A 19,895-nucleotide genomic window follows, 5' to 3' on the forward strand; every position below is an offset into this window, starting at 1 on the left:
AAGGAGACACACACTCTCTGAAAGCTCCCTTAGAGACAGAGAACACTGAGTTACCATCTGGAGCTGCCAAGGATGTTTCTCCTTGGAAAAAGCTCGAGGTTGAATTACAACAAGAAACAAATGAGCTTCCCAAGAACCAAGTACAAAGAGAGAAATACAAACGAGTGAGTGAGAGAATATCCTTTTGGGAAGGAGAAAAAGCTGCTGCCAGCTTAGCTTCCAGAGACCCCACATCTTTACGCAGCCAGGGACTACCTTCTGTTAAAGCCCATCAGCCTGTGAAGTCACTCAATGTGTCCAAAGATCGGAGTCAATATAATCAAGACCCTGCTAAGCAACTTGTTTTAGATGAGGACAGTCAAACATCCCATATTTCTAGTTTTCATTCCTCAGATAAACTTAAGGAGACACAGTCTTCAAGGTCAGGAACCTCCAACATAAATGAACCGATGAAAAAACTGCCAGTGGTGGAGAGGTTGCATTCTGAACAAGACAGTCCTTTAGTTGCATATCAACATCCCTTAAATGATGGAAATAAATTTCATCCTTCCTTGGAGAAAGGCAGCCTTCTGCCTGGTGAATCAAAACCCAACTTTAAAATTTTGTCTCTAAAAGAAAGAATGGATGATCCCAATACAGAACAGGTCTATAATCACTCTCAGTTTGAGAATTTGCGTAAGTTTTGGGACTTAGGAACGAATTCAAACAGTGAGGTTGATGTTGAGAAGAGAGGTACCATCAAAAGCCACAAAAACTCTGTGCCTTCTCTGTGCCAGAAGCATAAAGAATCCAGTGACATTAAGTCATCTGGGAAAAGTACCAGTGAAGTAGAGGAGTTTCTGAGCCATAAAAACGTTGCAGCGAGAGAGGAAATGGAGAAGTTAAACTCAAATTGCATACCTCAGGTGCTACCAGATGAAACCACATCCCTATGGAGACGCCCCTGCACAGCGACTCATCAGATGCCAGGAAATGAGTCGTCAGAGGAAAATGTGGAAAAGAGTACAGAATGGTGTGTTAGTCCAGTAATCAGGAAAGACCAAGACATTGAAGAGTCCATAGTGAAAGCAAGTGTTTTTCCTAAAGATAACACAGACACTTTCAGTGACCGCCTACAGAAGCTGCTTGCAGAAGCTGCATCATCACCTTCGAGTAGAAACACTCATGAGAAACAAGAGCTTGAACCAGATTTTTCTGAAAGTAGAACATGCCCTCAAAAGTCAGATCTAGCTGAGGAGGAGGAAGAAACCGGGCAACCTAAAGAGATCATTAATGAACATGTGGAAAAAACAGTAGCTCCTCCAAAGACTGATCATAGCACTTTTATTGCTAATCTGGACAAACTCCTGACGGGAGCATCTGAAATTTCACTTTCTTCCTTGCAAACCAAGTTGGAGCCTGTGACCACTGGACCCAACTCTGAGCCTGCAGAGAGGAAGGTTGTTGAAAAAGTAATGGAAGAGAGTGACAGCTCTTCAGAGGAAAGGGAGACAGTAAATCCTTTTCCAGAGGAGAAAGAGACTTGGGGAAATGCAGCTGTCTTCCAGAAAGGTCAAAGTGGTGAGTGCCAGCCACGGGCACAGAGGGAATTTCAGACGGCTGCGGAAGCTCCTCACCATCTTCACCGAAAGGGTTCTTTTAGTGATGGAGCCACCTCAGGCCAAAATATACCACTTTCTCAGGGTGCCCGCCTTCCTCCCCAAGATAAGACACTGCCTTTTCAAGGGGAAATTTCAGAAACTATAAAAAAAGCAATTCGTCCACCCAGAACTGCATTGACTAATGTAGATGCTGCATTGCAGAAACTACTTGAAGAAGCCCAGTTGAGTTGTTCAGCTGAGAGAGAAATGGTTCCCAGAGAAGTGAAAACAGAATTTCCTGAAAGAATACAGGCAGCAGGTAGCCCTCAGATTCCCCTAGAAGTTTTCATATCTGAAGCTGCAACCATAGTTCCAGATGGAAATGATTTTTATTCCACAGACTTAGGTGCTGATAAAACCTATGAAATGGCGTCTTACGTAGCGCCTACAGACAGAGCAGCCCGAATGTTTCTGCCAGGACAGAACCTTAGCTTATCTGATTTTACTGTTGCTCTGTATAGCAAAGAACTACCTCAGAAAGGAACAGAAATTGTGAGGGAAACATTTATTCAGCCCAAATCACAGCGCCTTGAATTCAGCACTGGCTTAGAAAAACTACTGGAGGAAATAGGGGGAAATTTCCCTTTAATAAGTGAAAGCAATACAAAGACTTTTTCTTCTTTAGAATTAATAAGTAGTACTGAGGGAACGAGGCAAGCTCCTTATGAATTTTATCCTGAGGAAATAAAAGAAACAGTAGAAAAATCCGAGGCTCCCTTAATAACCGAGAATGCTTTTGACACTGGTTTAAAAAAACTCCTTGAAGAAATATCTGAAGCTCCTTACCAGTTTCAGATGTCAGTGAAGGAAAACACTTCTGAGGTGGAAACTTCCCTGTCAGAAAAGGCCATTTCCTTGAGTCCAGTGCCCCATGTTTACAGGACAGCCACAGAGGCCTCTCAAATGAAGGTTAAGGGTGATGTTTTGAAATCACAGGTCAACCAATGCGATAAAGAATTGGGAGGAGATAATGCTTTGAGTGGTATCTATGATCGTGAAAGTGAGACTGAAAGTTCTTTAACTCCACAGCTTTATGTGGGCCATGAAATAGGGACCATTGAAACGATAAACTTTCCAGAGGACAGAGATCAGGAAGGAAAACTTACAGGAAGAAAAGGGAGTTTTCAAGAGCCTGCCTTGCAGGAGGCTCATGAAAAAATGAGTGTGTCTAGGAATGGGCAATCCATTCCTCTCCCGATGAACCAAGAAAATCCTACAAAAGCAAGTAAAGTTGAACTGTTTCTGGCATCACCTTATAAGAGACGAGAGAAAGAAGAGGAAAAAGGTTTCTCTGACTCCGATATTTCAGATGGAAACATTGGTTCTAATGCAGAAAGCTGGAGAACTACTTCCAGTGAGCATTTTGAAATTTTTAATTAATTGATTAATGCGTTTACCTTTTGGAATGCTGATGTAAAGAATCTCACATTTTTAAAAAATCTTGGATTTAATATGAAACTCCCTGAGGTTGCTAAATTTTTACCACTTTTGTTTTTCTGAAACTTTATTAATAAAAAGCCATCCATTTCATTTTCTATTTTTTAAAATCAGCTGATAATACAGAGGCAGCCTTCCTAAGTGATTGCATTTCAGAGTATAACCTTATTTCTCATCACTATGTCAATAGAATTTTTTAATTTCTCAGAAATTTTTTTAAAGACTTCTTAGAGTTAGAAAGCACATTTAGAAACTGTAGAGTATTATGCTGAGTGAACTAACTCAGTCCCACAAGGACAAATACTGTATAAAACCACTATTGTAGAATGAGTATGAGCATCTAAGGTAGGAGGGGGAGGTGGAAATACAGGTGTGAGGATGGGGAGATAGAGTATTAATCATAGGGTTGCACAAGTCGATGGGTGGGGGTGGGGTGAAGGAAATCAGAAGGAACTTTGGGGGAAAACAATGTATTCAAACTTTGTAAATAAATCAGAGTAATAAAAAAATTAAAAAAGAAAGTACATTTAAAACATTCCAGCTAGTTTTTCTGCTGGAAATAATAAGAATTTCTTAATTGGGAACCCACATGGAAGTCTCCATTAAGGTTTATGGCAAGATAGTGCCACAAATGGCCACAAATTTCCCTTTTAGGAGCCGTATTCCATCACAATACCAAGGACAAAGTCCAGGACTGGAACTTAGCCTAACATACCTTGTGCTGTGGTGGTTTTGTTGTCACCTTGTGCCCTTTTGCCCTCTTGTTTTCAGTAATTACATAATCTTAGCTATCTGCAAGATCTCCCCCCTCTAGAGTGTAACTTTGATCAGGTGACTTCACCTGATTCCACTTGAGAGCATTACAGGACTTGCTCCAGCTGATGGAGATCTTACTTGATAACCACTTTATCTAAGTGAGCTTGAGGGTGCTGACTTTAACCAGACTATAAAACGTAGAACCGGTTTGTTTGCTATTCTGGTCAGACGCGGCTGGGCATTTTTGCAGAGAAACCCAGGAACAAATAGAAGGAAGAAATTACCAATTAGAATGGTGACAAGATAGAGCATGCTGTTTGGCTGGGACATTTTAATTAAGGTTGTGTGACTAGGAATGCTGATAATCTTTCTTACTGTTTTATAAAGGTTTCCAAGCTGCCTTTGGTTTTTCATAAAACTTTACTGAGTGACTGGTTTCCAAAGTTTAGATTCCTTTGCAGATAGCTGATAAGTAGTCTTATCAACTTTTAGTCAAGTTGAACTCTCTTTACCAAATGTTGCTGAACCACTCACTGTTTCTCAGCTCTAAAACTAGACTTTCAGAAGAGTGCATTTGTTGAATGTTAAATTTGTTGAAGACTCTTACTAAACTACTACGCTTTCTGAGTTACTAGAATAAACTTACTTCAGAAGAGTTGAAGGGCTTGCAAATATATAATACTTTACTGATATATTTAGCCATATTTCTATCATTCCATCATAACTGATTATACAGCAAAAAACCTATCTAAAAATAATCAATACTAAATACTACTCGGACAGAGCTGTATAAGAGATTTTAAAATTATAAGCCAAGTTAGAAGTATAAAAGTCACAGTTCAAATCTTTATATTCTTTCCTTTTTATTAGTTTTAGACAGTTAAGGGGAGAAGACACTGAAGGGGGAAGCTAAGTACGAAGGTACCATAATTTTGGCAAATGAGCTAACATGTGGCTTGTGGCTCACCTCTTAACCAACCAATATTCAGTGATCTCCTGAAAGAAAATTGTTCTTTAGTCAAATAATTTTAGAAATGCTAAGAGATGATATGCATTTGTTAGCATATTAAAGCATATAAAGAAGATCTGTAGTGAGAAACCTTTTTAACCCTGAGTACAAAAAGTCTATCCCCTTCCTCCTCCTCTTTTCTTTGTGGGGGAGAGTGTGTTTAAAATGCCATACTTTGATAAAATGAAGGCATTGGTAGATGATGGAGTTTTCCTACTCACTTAAAATTTTTATTTTATTTTGTCTGAACATAAACACAGTTTAGTAAACTTTAGTAACACACCAATTCAACTATTTCTCCAGGTAGAATTATGTGACCTTGATTATATTCTTGTGTAACCATTCTCTTTTTATTTGAGGTGTTTCTTCACTATTAACATAAACTCACTGCCCCCTAAGGTTCTTGTTTAATCTTTCAAGGTGCTATTGTCCTTTTGATCCTACATGAGTTTTTAAAAAGGCAGACATTTTTCACTTTTTTTTAAAAAGACCTACCCCATGTCCTTCCCCAGAATAGAGCTATTGGAAATTTCACTCAGCCATGGCATTTTAAAAACATACATCTGTTGAACCTCCTTTGCTCGAATATACACAGATGTTTAACATCTGAATTCTTCCTTCCACAGTTTGCAACTCTAATATTGTTTTAATGCTTCTAAAATCATTTCATGTCATTTTGTCTTCAAAAGCTAGGATATTAAGTGAGAAGATTTAAAGTCTGGCACACAAAAATCATGTGCCTGAAATAGATGCATAAGCATCTAAGACACTCCATTTCTATTAATGTGGTAATCCTATTTCTGTATGATTTCATGCTTGTAAATGTTTCTTGGCCAAGAAAATAATTTTTCTAAAAACACACTAAACAAAAACACCAAACCTCTTGTTGTCAACTCAGTTCTGACTCACAGGAACCAGACAGAACAGAGAACTGTCTACTCGGGTTTCTAGGACTGTGATCTTTATGGAATCCAACTACCTCAGCTTTTCCTTGTGGAGTGGCTGATGGCTTTGAGCTGCTAACCTTTTGTTAGCTGTCATTTACTTAACCACTGTGCCACCAGGGCTCCTTAAAAAAATCTAAACTGATAGTTGACAAATTTTCTTTTCTTTTCTTTTCTTTTTTGAAATTTTATTTTCTTATGCGAAGTAAATTCTGCTCATAATAAACAAAAGTAGAAAGATATGGCCTTCTCTGTCACTTTCCAATCTACAAGTTCAGTTTGTTTTCTTCTTGTATTGTGCAGCATTCATCGGTTTTGTCTTGTAACAGGTTCAGAAGAAGAACCCAGTCCTGTTTTGAAAGCTATGGAAAAGAGTGCTGCTAGGAAAATGCCTTCCAAAAGTCTAGAAGATATTTCATCAGATTCGTCAAGTGAGAACAAAGGTTGCCCCACGGGTCATGCCAATCTAAGCTTAAAAATGCTATGTGCTCGTCTGTGGCTGCATGCTTTTGTGCACTGCAACCCTTGCAAGGGGTCTAACAAACTAGAATAACCTTTCCCACGCAAGCTGAGGAGACTCACCCTAAATTGTTGGGATGTTTGCTTTAAAGTAACGTATAAGATTTGATGAGCAGACCACTAGATTTCTTTGAATCAAAGAAGTCGGATTTGAGTGTTGACCTAAGTCCATTAAGTTTTAAAGGATTTTGATAGTCATAATACTATTAGTAGTAGGTAATATTTATTAAGCATGTTGTACCTAGTGTTTTATATACATTATCTCATTTAACCCTCACAAGCTCTTCTAAGGGATAAATTACTATCCTCATTTCACAGATGAAGAAAATAAAACTCAAAAAGGTAAGGTGACTTGCTTAGTGTCACACAACAGAGTCCTGACTCATCAGTGACGACTATTAAGAGCATTTGTGAAATGCCAGTGTTATATTTGACAGTGTTGAATGTCAGTGAACTTTGCAGGAAATGGAGATGAATTAGCTCCTGGCTTCAGAGGGCTTTCTTTCTCCCTTCATCCCTTCTTTTCTCTGGACACATTTCTTCTGGATGCTGAAGCTGTAAGCCCAAACACTGCATGAACTGGAACGTTGTGGGCAAGGCACACTGTTCCCCAGCAACTGCTGTTCTAGTTAGTGAATTGAGGACGAACAGAAAGCATACTACATAAAGAGACTGAGGTGCTAAGCAAATGGAATTAGAAATCATGACATTTGGGGCATTTTGTGATTGATGGTGTGTTGGTTTTATTGGTTGTTTTTTGTTTGGTTGGTTTTGTCTTTTTTTTTTTTTTTTAAGTTACTGTTTGTAAGCTAAAATGCTTCCCCAGGAAAAAAAGGGTCATGAGAAAATGTACTGAGTAAAAGTTAACCATTGCCAAATTCAAGTGATGAATAATTGACGTTGTGGTGTTATTGCCATGTTTTAAAAATGAATCTGTGATTGAGTTTAAAAGGGAAAAGAAAAAGCCACTCTACCAGTTCATTTAAACCAGAGATTCCCAGGGCTCTAAAGACAGTTTTTCTGCTTTGGAATGCAGTCTTAAACTTCCCAAAGTCCTTGGATCTCAGGATTGGAAGAGACCTTGAAGGTCACCCACCAACCCTCCCCCCAGTAGGAATTCCCTCTAAAGCTTCAACAGGTGGCCAGCCCCCACATCCTCTTGAATGCTTCCAGAAAAGATGAGTGCAGCCCTTTGTTAGACAGCCTTGTTTTCTGTATGTTAGTGGAACAAAAAAAAAAAAAAGGAAAGAAAGTCTCTGCATCCATTGTCCAGTTTAGCAAACCTCTTCCCCGGGAAACGTGGGACTATTTCCATGGTGCAGCTTTAGAGTATTCAGGAATGTATAGGGTTAAAAAACAGACAAGCAAAAAACCCCACCAAAAACCAATAACAACAACAACAACAAACCACCACCATCAGCTGACGGATATTCCTGCATGCTCCATTTCAAATACCGATACCCACTCTCACGCTAGCCTGCCAAGATTCCACTTAGCAGCTGGTCCCCAGTCACATCTCTTTAGTTGACTTCCCAAGCAAGCCTCCCAGAGGCATCTGAAGATGATGATGCACACACACAAATATTTGTTAATAGACCCAGAGTTTGGGAAGGTTTTAGTCATGGCTCACATTTTACCCTTTCCAGATGAATACAGAGGCTGTTGCAGCCCATGCTTTCCCCTGCTGCCGGCCGGCCAGTTGCTTGCTCTGAGCTAACCCTCTAACCCTTGGGAGAGAGTATGCAGCAGTTTGCTGATGTAAGCTGCATCAGGGCTGAAATGGGAGCTCCCGCTATGGCACTGGCTCAAGTAGCTAATCTACAGAGAAAGTATTTTGGGGAAGACATCTTGGTTGCACCCCTCACTGCATCTTGACTAACTGCTTCCAACTCCCGGGCATCCAGGGACAGTCTCGTTGTTTTTTCTCTCCCTGGGTCAGCCGTGTTAACCATTTGTTAATTTCTCCTGAACAGATCAAGCAAAAGTAGATAATCTGCCAGAAGAATTAGTGCGTAGTGCTGAAGATGGTAAATATCTTTATTTATCTTCATGTCTGTCTGTGTGTTAGGTTCTTGGGTGATTTGGGCAGCCACGGGGACCCAGCTGTTGGCAAAATAGAACGTCATTTGCTGCTATGTAGTGAATGGTGTTTAACTTATTATGAAATGGCTCTGACTTGATTCATTTCAGACTAACTGTATTCTTAAGGCTGCTTACTGCCAGTGGTACCTTATGAAGATCTCCGCAGAGACCCTGGAGAAGCAAGGGTTTCTATTAATAGAAAATTGTATTTCTATGGATAGGAAATTATTTTGCCACCCTCCCTTGCAGAACTCCTTGCAAAGGCAAGAAAAGTAGAATGGGTTCTGGGGTTAAGTTATTAGTATGCTTTTGATTCTCAGCAATTAGATTCTGTGAACGCCACCGGTAAAGGCTTAAGTTCAAAGAAAACGGTCCCAGAACAAAGGTGGGTAGCCTGCCTCTGCTTATAACCAAATACAAAGTGTAAAGCCAGGGTGAAATTCTTTCAATCTGAATATTAAGGAATGAGATCTAGAAGTTTGTCAACAATCAGGTATTATTTGAGTCAATTATAAAATTATAATACTGCCTTAATAGGGGGAGAAAGGAAAATGGATCTCATTTTAAAAGTTAAGCTTTTATGCAAATGTTAATTCCTAGTTGTATGCTGCTGCATCTAGGATTTTTGTTTGTTTTCATGGTGCTTTTGTTGTTATTTGGTTTGCTAATTTTCCTTTTCCATAGCCATGAAAATGTGTGTTTACTGAGCCTTCCATATATAACAAAGTTTCTCAAAGGTTATAAATAAATTCTTTTGTGTAATAATTTTATCTTTCTCATATTTCTTATACCCTCTTTGAGGCACAAGGCTTCTTATCTTCATTTTGCAGATAAGGAAAGCTGAGGTATAAATGAAATGAATTGTCTAAGATCCTGTAGGTAGCCAATTAGGAGGAGGACCAGGAATCTTGGCTTCATTACTCCTGAGCCAGTGCTCTTCCCCATTTTCCATGCCTGGGCTTAGTGAACTAAAGGAAAAGTGCTAACCATCTCCAATCTGGATCTTGGATGTTTAGTTGAACAGGAAACTTTAAAGAAGCTAATGAACATTCACACTGGGGAATGGATGAAAGCAAGCTGAAAGCCTGTCAGCTATATTCTGCTGTCACAGTTGTGACGCCGACATTTGAGCTTTCATGTCTCTCTTTCCTTCTATTAAAATGATATTTATTCTCAATGTTGCCCTTCTGAGTAGATCAAAAAGCACATCAGGAACCAGATACGAATGAATGCGTACCAGGAAGTGAGTAGCAGAATCTTTTTCACAAATGACTGAACTTTGCCACTCTCGATGGTGTTAAATATAGCAAAATAACTAACCCTATTAACCACTACTGCGGCATTTCTTATTGGTACTGAATTTCTGCAGCTTACAAAACTATTTCATTCTGACAAGGATTTTATTAAAGCACTTTATTACTATCTGTTGAAAGATGATAATTTGTGGTTCCACTAAGAAATTTATACATCTAAAAACCCTTATACTAAAAAAAAACAACAAACCACTATATATTTATTTTATGTAAATCTTAATTAGCATCATGTTTCATATATCTTATGTCATTGCTGTGTGTGATTCTGTTTTATCCATCTCTGTGCTCTTTGAGACTTTGCATAAATTAGATTGACACCTTCTAAATGCCATTTGGCTTTTATGTTGCTATATAATCTTGAGTTTTAGATCTATTTTATAAACAAGACTGTAGACATGACCCAATTTGTACCTTACCTGGACTTTAAGAATTGTACTTTGACAATTAATACATAGTGTGGTCATGTATGTCTTTCTTCCTATCTACATAAGCATATTTTATTGTTTATAGGCGTTAACCCCTGAGGTTCAAACTGACATTATTATTCCATGTCTAATGCAAGTGAATGTCTTTTTTAAGTGAATTTTTTAATCTAAAAAAATCCATTTTATACTTGTGGTGGTTAATGTAGGGTCGTTTTTAGTAGCAGCCGAATCACTCCCACCTTACAACGTTTGTCAACCAATCAGTACCCTCCACCAGACAAAGATAATTTTTTATTTCTTGTTTATTCTTAAAAATTATTCTCTTTATTCAAGATAGACAGTACTTTAAAAAATGTGTTTGTGGAGCTTCGCAAAGCAATACGGAAAGTGATTGTGTGTTATCTTGCCTTCCCAGTTTCACTCAGTTTCCTAAACATAGTCGCTGGATGTATGAAGATAATGATACAAATGATTGCCCTCAGGAGCCCACAGGATTTGCACTCACAATTCCCAGGAGTCTTTGGATAATAGACTTAAAGGGATCTCTAATGGCTTAGTCCATAGGGAGTCGCACTGCTACTGCAAAGACCAAGCCTCTCTGTTGTTCAAATATGCCTGCGATTCCTCAGGAAAAAGATTAGCAGTCTCATCCTATGGACTTTACAGCCTCAGAAAACCAATGGAAGGTCACCTGGGTGAATTCTTCCTATTTTATGAGAAGGAGCTGTGGTGGTGCATTGTGTAATGTATAGGGCAGCCAACTGAAGAAGAGTCATCCATTTGAATGCACCACTCGCTCTGAGAAAGATGGGAAATATCTTCCTTTTACGGTATCTTCCAAAATGATCCTTAGTGCCTGAATAGAGATTATCCCTTTTCTCTAGGTGAAAAGTATATTCTTACCACAAGATGAAAGCAAATACATAATTGAACATAAACAAGTAAAAGCCATTGTCCTGTTGTCCAGCCACCAGTGCACCCTTAAATAAGGAAAGCTCATCAATATAGTGTTGACCATATCTGAGTGGTGATCAGATGTCATAGCCTACCATATAACTTAAAACTTATAGCATTGTTATAATAAAAATGACTCTAGTGGCATCATAGTTAAAGGGCTCACCTACTAATCAAAAACTCAGTGGTTCAAATCCACCAACCACTCCATGCAAAAAAGGTGAGACAGCCAGTTTTTGTGAAAATGCACAGCCTTGGAAACCTTATGGGCAGTTCTCCTCTGTCCAGTAGAGTTACTATGAATTAAAATCAGTGACGGCAATAGATTTGAGTAATATTTTTTTTAACTTATTGGACAGTGAGATTGGCACAAGATAGAGTAGGGTTTAGGGCTGTCGTACATAAGGTGGCTATGAGTCGCAGGAAACTGACGGCAAATAACAACAACTCATTGGACCATACCCTGGACTCATAGGACCTAATCTACATTGCTGTTTGAATAAATCATTTCTATATACACCCTCCCTATCACATTCTTATTTAACAGAAAGTGATTAAAGCAGATATCACTTTAATGAAACATACATTTTGGTATGTATTTACCTACGCAAGCACTACTCTATGAGGAAGAATGTATCTAATAAGTGCTTAATTTTCAGTTTTTTTCCTTTGTGAATTTTTTTTAAACTAAGAATTCATTTCACTAATTCCTAGAATCCAGATGAAGCCTTGTGATCTTTGATATGTGCTGTTGAGTGATTCCAATATGTATCCAACCTATGGTGTAGAGTAGAATCGCCCCATAATAGTTCCTCGGCAGCATTCCTTATAAGAGCAGATCTCACTAAGTCTTTCTTTCAGGGAGCCACCAGAGGGTTTGAATCACCCTCCTTTCAGTTAGCAGCCAAGCACTTAATTGTTGCATCACCACAGATCTTTCCTTCAAATTATATATTGAACGGCAATTATAGGGTGGTCGTTTTTCTACTTTACTAGTATTCCTTTGAAAGACAAAAGCTAAATCAATATATGTGTGTCACAGTCAACAGATACGTTAGATAACATCAGATAACTTATTTATTTTAAAAAATAATTATATAGGGTCAACTATGCCAGACACTTAGTATCTTGGAGAATCGTAATTTGTTCTGTATAAAAGCACAGATTCATCATAAGAAAACTTTGGATATTATGGTTCTCAAACAAAGGAAAAATCATTTTCTATCTGGAAAGATGAAAATCAAGGATATATAATCTACCATCTTATTGTGTCTTCCATACATAATTTTACTATATCAGAAAGAAACCATATACTGCCTTCTTTTATTAAATTCTTAAGAATAACTTGAATTGTTCTTGGCCTTGAGGAACCACTATTAATCATTCCCTACATTGACAAGTGTCAGTTTATTTCCATTTTCAAATAACTAATTTTGAAATTGTACTCTTTCCTAATTCTGAGTGAAATACTATTTAAAAAAGTAATTCTTGTAATCACTATGCAAACCACCTCTGAGATACTGATTCGCCAGGGCCATTTCTGTTATTAAGTTGTATACGAAGATCCTTTTTGTCCAGATGAAATAGTTTTCAGCTGCAGCCTGTTAGAAACACACACACACACACACACACACACATATATATAGATATATATCTCTTGAGATGAACCAAGAAATTACAGTTTACATCTAGTGATTAGATATTCTAAATGTGGAAAGAAGTTAAAACTAATTCACACTGACAATATTCAAGTCCAGCTGCAATTCTATAAAGACTAATTTTTTTTTATTATTCATTTTAGTTTGGGTTTGGTTCAATTTCTTGCTAGTTCTCTGTGTAACTTAGGAAACCTGCATGTTGCTTACCTTATGATTTTGTGCATGTAAACTACTGTGCCTCTAACCTTGTTACCAAAAATGTCTCTGTTCATAGATAAAAGGAAAAGGTGTGTTCAACTTATGCCTAACATTTAATAGTTGTGAGACTAATTTTGAAATGTAAATACTGCTCTTTAGTTTCCACAGTGCCTTCACAACCTGGTAATCAGTTTTCCAACCCCGACAAACTCAAAAGGATGAGCAAGTCTGTTCCAGCATTTCTCCAAGACGAGGCAAGTTTGTCTTTTGTACTTTCAGAAAAATGGAGCCAGGCAGGTATATTTGCTTTGCCAAGGACCAGTAAGCTTTCTTTATTCGAGAGTGCTTTGCCAAGCACCAGGGTGTTTGTATTCCACTGTGGCCGAGCCCAGAGAGGTCAGCAGAGCTGATCCTTTCCTTCCACGTCAATAGAAACAGTGTTGTTGGTCCAGGAACAAGGCAAGGCACACTTCATCTGACTCAAATAGTCAAACTCTTTTTGGTCAGTAGAAGAAAACTGCATAGATTTGTTTTAAAGTAAGTACCAAGACTCAAGACAGAAATATATTGTCATGAAATTACTATTCCTCAGTAATTTAAAGTTTTTTTGTGTAAACTTTGTGTGGGTAGCATGAATTAGCTTGAAAGCATTTAAAAAGAGCAAACTTTAAAGAGTCTCTAGTAAAGGCTGACACTTGAAGTTGCACTGCAATCCAGAAGGTACACAGTTCAAATCCACCAGCTGCTCTGTGAGAGAACTGCCTCTGAAAACCAGCTGGAGGCTCAGCTATGAATCCGTTCTGGCTTGACAGCACACAACAACAGCTAGTATGTGGTAGCACTTTATATTATCTCCTTAATCTCCCTAACTCCACTAGGAGGTACATACCTTTCTTATCTTCATATGTGGACAACTGAAACTTAAAGAGGTCAAGTAGCTTTATTTAGCTAGAGAGTTAAAGTTGGCACTGGATACACCTCCAGAGCCCACCCTTGCACCATATTATTGCAAAGAAGAACAAGACAATGAATTAGTGACTATTTATTGAACAACTAGTTTGAGCTTAATATGTTGTTGTTGTTGTTATGTACCATCGAGTTGCTTGCTACTCATAGCGACCCTATGTACAACAGCCCTAAACTCTGCTCTGTCCTGTGCCAGTTACACTGTCTCTGACATTCCTATCCTGATTACCCCAGTCACTGAATCAATCCACCGCATAGAGGGCCTTCCCCTCCTGTGCTGTCCCTCCAGCCTCCCAAGCATGATGTCCTTCTCCAAGGACCGGTCCCTCCTTAGAACATGTCCAAAGTATGTTAGACGGAGCCTCAGAATCCTTGCCTCCAAGAAGCCGCCCAGTTTAACCCTCTCCAGGATAAATCAGTTTGTTTTCCTAGCAGTCCATGGTACCCTCAATACTCTTCTCCAGCACCACAGCTCAAAGGCATCAATTCTCCTTCTATCCTACTTAGTCATTGTCCAACTCTCTGATGCATAACGAGTAATAGCAAAGACCATGACCTGTTTCAGATGCACTTTAGTTTCCAGAGAGACACCATTGCTCTTCAGAACTTTGGAGAGGTCCCTACTTTCTAAAATCTAGTCTTCAGTAACTAAAGCAGGAGTGGCATCCACTTCCTAAACAGCATGCCTCTGGAAACTCTATGAACTTTGATAAGTCACTATAGTTCTAGAAAGGCTTCAGGCCTTTTGTTCATAGGGTCGCTAGGAGTCATGCTCGACTCGACAGCAATCAGCAACACAACAACTTAATATTCGTTCTAAAACCTCGTCTTCAGTAACTAAATATGATTGGTACTATTTTTTTACTTTTTTTTTTAAAGGAAGATCTTTGGAGAGGCTAAGCAACTTTCCAAGAATCCAACATATTACTAAGCATTATATTTGGAGCTTGAGACTTTTGACTTAAAATCTCTTGTTCCTACAGTCAGGTGGTTAGAAGCCTAGACTTAGGAGTCAGACAGTGCCAGTTGTAGCTCTGCTTCTTATTTGTTGCGCAGTGATGGTTTCCTAGAACCTACCTCATGAGGATTTGAGAAGTCAGTGGGATAATGTAGCATAGTGCTTTGTGCATAGTGAGTACCCAGAAGGTGGTACATGAAGTTACTATATGCAGTTTTATTTTTATTTCTGGTAGTAAAATAGAAGACTGCATCTTTATACATTCTCTTATGTGGAACGTTAAGGTAACCATCAGATACATTCTAGTACTCACTCTTGGACCTCCCTACACTCTGTCTGCCAGCATTCAGCTCTTCCATATGCTTATGAACCCACATTATAGTTTCATTTGTAGAGAGATTCACTCAGCCTTTGGAACGAATTCATTAGCAACGACCCAGTAGCAGGCACCCCATGGAGTTCCTGTAGTTTTATACCTTTGAAAATCAGCTTTGCTCTTCCAACACAGCAGGATTTGGGTGATCATGTGAATGAATCACATTGTACTTTGAGAGGCAAATGATACTAGTCACTGAGTTGGGATTTTTCCTTCTCGACAGATTTAACCTGCATTCTCATAGCTCCACTCAAAACAGATTCCAGATCGTTGAGTTTGTGGATCACAGATGCCAAAATCAAACTATATCATTTTACCTTTGAGGTTACATAGGGTTCGATTGGATATTTAAAAGAAAGGGAGGTGAAATCAGGTCTTCCTTGTTCTTCTGAGGCTAAGTATGGATCACATTTGTTGAGCGTCAACTAATTGAAAAATATTGTTCCATGTTGACAAGAGAAAGTCCTCACCTTTTAATAGTGCACTGTTGTTGTTGTTGTAAAGTCAGAATCAACCCATAGCTGACCCTCCAATGAGTTTTCAGAGACAGTTAATCACATGGGCGGTAATTGCTCATCCTTCTCCTGTGTAGCAGCTGGTGGCCTCGAACCCCATGCCTTAGGCATCACAGCAACTAGAGAGCTCCCTTAGGAGTCTGATAAATTAAGTAGAATGTGGTACATTTTGTAATAGAGGCAAATGGACGCTAAGCATGTAAGGAGAGAGTTCGGCAGCAGAAGCATACTAAAAATGTGTATTTATATGTACTTTAATCCTTGAGGGGGGATTCTTACCCATCTAAATGATGAGTGTTGTTCTTTAACCTTTTCTCAATCTGCGTTAGAATTGGCATCCATTACATTGTTATGTGATTGCATGGCCCTGGAACTGTTGGCATGAACTAACATGAAGGTAGTCCCTCATCTGCAGCAACCACTGAATTACCCCATAAACATTCCAAACCAAAAGAAGCTTATTTTGAATAATAAATGTCTTAAAATACTATCCAATAAACCTTAGATCAAATACAGTAACATTTGGTTTAGCTACCTCCTTTTTTGTCTCAGGTAAATATTTCCTGAGAAATAAGTATTTTCTTGCATCATCCCTGTTCAAAGAGATTTATGCTCTTCATATACTTCCCAATAACAACATAAAATGAGCCCAAGAGGACTATAGGGACATAAAAAGTGGCTTAAAGCAAAAGCATAGCTGTTAGTTAGATCAAACTGGACTGTCTTTTATCTAGTTTAATAGTCTCAAGCAAAAGGTTTAATTTTTAGGGAAGTTAAGGCTGCATTAATAGTGAGAGGAATTCAGAGTGACTTTTTTTATATTAATGATTTTTTAATGCAACTTACATACTTTTTACAGCATATTTTTTCCATTTCATTTTCCCCCATTTATTCCCAGTTCATTTTTCTCTTTGAAAAGAATTTAAAAAAAAATCTTTCATTGTTATATAATTCCCACCCCTCAAGTCCACAGTCCACTTTACTATGCATTTCTTTCTCTGGAATTTTGTCATGAAAATAATACCTAATCATATATTCCTTTTAAACAGTTCTCTCCCTCATCTGCTTCAATGCAGTATACATTATTTATCCCCTCTTTCCTTAGGTTCCCTCCAACCCTGATGTCAGTCCCATTTTACAACAGTGGCACTGAAGTATTTGTCCTTTTGTGACTGAGATATTTCACTCAGCATAATATCCTCCGGGATCAACCATTTTGTATAATATTTCATGAGTTCTTTGTTTTTCAATTCAGCATAGTATTCCACAGACTTCATTTTTTCAAATCACAGCAAATCTTAGATCATTAATTGGGTAAAAATACTTTCTTATAGATACCAAGAAAGTTTTAAAAGCAACATAAACATACAATATTAAAAGAGTGACAAGAAAACTTGGAATAGTGCTGCTTTTTGTAGCACTTTTGGTGATAAAATAATTTATTTTAGTAGATAGCCAGTGCACTCCTTAGGTCAGATCCAAGGCCAACTATCTATCTCATCCTGAATCACATTCCCTGGCAATTATCACTAGCATCTGTCTACTGAACTTGGGAAGTATCCTAGGTGAGATGATATCTTGGTATTCCAAGACACCATTTTTCACCTAAACAGCATTTTGACCGTGTATAATTCTGAATTTAAATGCTATGTGTATTATGTGATGTTTTGTAGAGTGATGACAGAGAAACAGATACAGCATCAGAAAGCAGTTACCAGCTCAACAGACACAAGAAGAGCCCGAGCTCTTTAACCAATCTTAGCAGCTCCTCTGGCATGACGTCCTTGTCTTCTGTATGTAAACAAAGGCACCATATTAATGAGTCTTTGCTTGTATGAACCTTGCTGTGCCATGCTTCTGCTCGTTGTAGCAAAACACTTTCTTGTTTATCCCTCAGGTCCTCAGGACATGAGCGTCTTCTCTAATCCGTTAGCTTTTAGCTAGCTGAATCTTCCTGTTCTCTCATTTCTCGTCCCCACGCTCCCCTCTTTTTCTTCTTTTTTTGGTTTAGAGGAAATCATTATAAATGTAGCTAGTTTAGTTTCAAACTGTTTCAAAAGTCTACATTACCAGCAAGGTGAAGTATTCAATCTTTCTATGAAAATGAGGTAACTATAGTTAAAGTCTGTGTGTATCAGATGTATTTTCATTTACTGTGTGTATGTATAGAAATGCACCTCTCTTTAAAGGCCTGAAAAATAAAAACACCAATTTTTATTGAGCTGGCAAGTTGATTCTTTTCCTTATGGAAGGATTAAGAAATTGTTTTGAACTCTGAAAATAGTTGCTCAGGAAAATTTATTTACGAATTAAAACCTGTCATTTTGTAAGCACAGAGAGAGAGAGAGAGTGTGTGTGTGTGAGAGAGAGAAATTTCTCTCTGATATACACACATCAGGGATGCTAATCAAAGATAAAGCTGTGCTTAAATTCTTGCAAGCTGACATTTAACCCAATTCTTTGTTTTGATTTGTAATCATTTAAATTGACTTTCTGCTGATAGCAGTCTAGTCTCTGCCCTTGGGAAGGTTTTAAACCCCCTTCATCAGCCATTGATTTTTCCCTGTCTGACCTATAAAACAGTATGACTCAGTAGACATTTTCCTAGAGCCAGTGCATGGCTAATGGAGTCAAATTCTTTTTTAGTGCCTTGTAAATTTGATAGAGCAATGTGGCACTGTGATTTGTGGGCCTGGGGATTCTCACATCCTCTGTCTCTGACCTTTAACTACAATAAATGTCTAAAAATGAAGATCTTGATGCCATCTAGCATTAAACTACCCTGTTTTGAAATGAACCAGTGACTAAATAACTTTACATTTCATCTTAGTTTTAAAGGCAGGTTTTATCTTGGGCTTTGAAGGACTTTTTTTAAAAAATAAAAAACAAAAACAAAAGACCAGCCATGTATTTCTTGCCAAGTTGGGTTTTTTTTTAATATGTTTTTATGCCATATTAGATTAATAGCTTTTATATGCTCATTAGAGAAATAATGGCAGGCAAGGATTTTTATCCCTGTTCCTGTGTTGTGTCGTGTTGTGTTGTGTTGTGTTGTGTTGTGTTGTAGAATGAGATGGAGACAGACCCAACATGTTTCTGATGCTTTCAGGTGAGTGGCAGTGTGATGAGCGTTTACAGTGGAGACTTTGGCAATCTTGAAGTTAAAGGGAATATCCAGTTTGCAGTGGACTACGTGGACTCACTAAAGGAGTTGCATGTTTTTGTGGCCCAGTGTAAGGATTTAGCGGCAGCAGATGTGAAAAAACAGCGCTCAGACCCGTAAGTACATTTTGGAGTCACATACTTTATCTTAGTTCTCACAACTGTTCATCCTCTGGGAATGGGTAGGGAAGAAAGCAGCCAAAGGAAGACTGTGTGACTACTTTAAAAGCAATGTCTGAAAAAGAGAAGTTGGAGGAAATGTTGTTTCATCTATTTTACAAGTTAATGTGCCAAACTTATTAAATTATGAAAGAGAAAATCCAGAATTTTTCAAGTTGAAAGGGATCTTTGACGTTATCTTGTCCATTTGGTTCCTTTATTTTGCAGGGACGGAAACAAGAGTCAATGATCTCTTTTCCAAAATTCAGAATGACGAATGAGGACTTGAGCTGAGGTTTCTTTGCACAACATTGTCACACTTTCTTTACCATTAGGGACACATGGGGTATAACTAAGGAGAGACTGTGGTAAAACACTTGTCTGCCAACTGAAAGGGCAGCTGTTGGAACCCATCAACTGCTCTACAGGAGAAAGATGTAGCTGTCAGTTTCTGTAAGATTACAGCCTTAAAAAACCTATGGGGCAGTTCTATTCTGTCCTGTTACAGAGTTGTCATGAATCAGAACCAACTCAAAGGCCACAGATTGGGGGGTTTTGTTTGGTTGGTTGGGGTTTCTTGTAGGCACGGAAGAGGAGGCTTTTAATTCCTGTTATTTAGGACTGTACGAATAGTTGCAATTCTAGTTTGAGGTAGTTTCAATATTTAAATAACATCCTACTTTTAGGAATAATTACTAGTTCATCTTTTACACCATGGGCTTAGTATGTCAGTCTGTGCACAAAATTAAATGGTATTTCCAACTTGTTCCTGTGCAGAAGTCTGGTGCTTAATTATTTTGTTGGGATCAACCCAGTCTTTATTT

The 19,895-nt window shown here is 38.2% G+C and overlaps 1 protein-coding gene across 1 annotated transcript in view; it reads left to right on the forward strand.

The window, feature by feature from the left end:
- Positions 1 to 19,895, forward strand: part of SYTL2 (synaptotagmin-like 2) — a 99,198-nt gene that overhangs the window by 52,583 nt on the left and 26,720 nt on the right. Inside the window, exons 8-13 of the mRNA XM_006895278.1 lie at positions 6,116 to 6,217; positions 8,279 to 8,332; positions 9,583 to 9,630; positions 13,095 to 13,189; positions 17,424 to 17,543; positions 18,860 to 19,029. Coding sequence (XP_006895340.1) covers positions 6,116 to 6,217; positions 8,279 to 8,332; positions 9,583 to 9,630; positions 13,095 to 13,189; positions 17,424 to 17,543; positions 18,860 to 19,029 — 589 coding nt within the window. The remainder of the gene's footprint in view (positions 1 to 6,115; positions 6,218 to 8,278; positions 8,333 to 9,582; positions 9,631 to 13,094; positions 13,190 to 17,423; positions 17,544 to 18,859; positions 19,030 to 19,895) is intronic.

The sequence above is a fragment of the Elephantulus edwardii genome, unplaced genomic scaffold (assembly GCF_000299155.1).
Source record: "Elephantulus edwardii isolate Elephantulus edwardi_28Jun2011 unplaced genomic scaffold, EleEdw1.0 scaffold00163, whole genome shotgun sequence".
Lineage (NCBI taxonomy): Eukaryota > Metazoa > Chordata > Mammalia > Macroscelidea > Macroscelididae > Elephantulus > Elephantulus edwardii.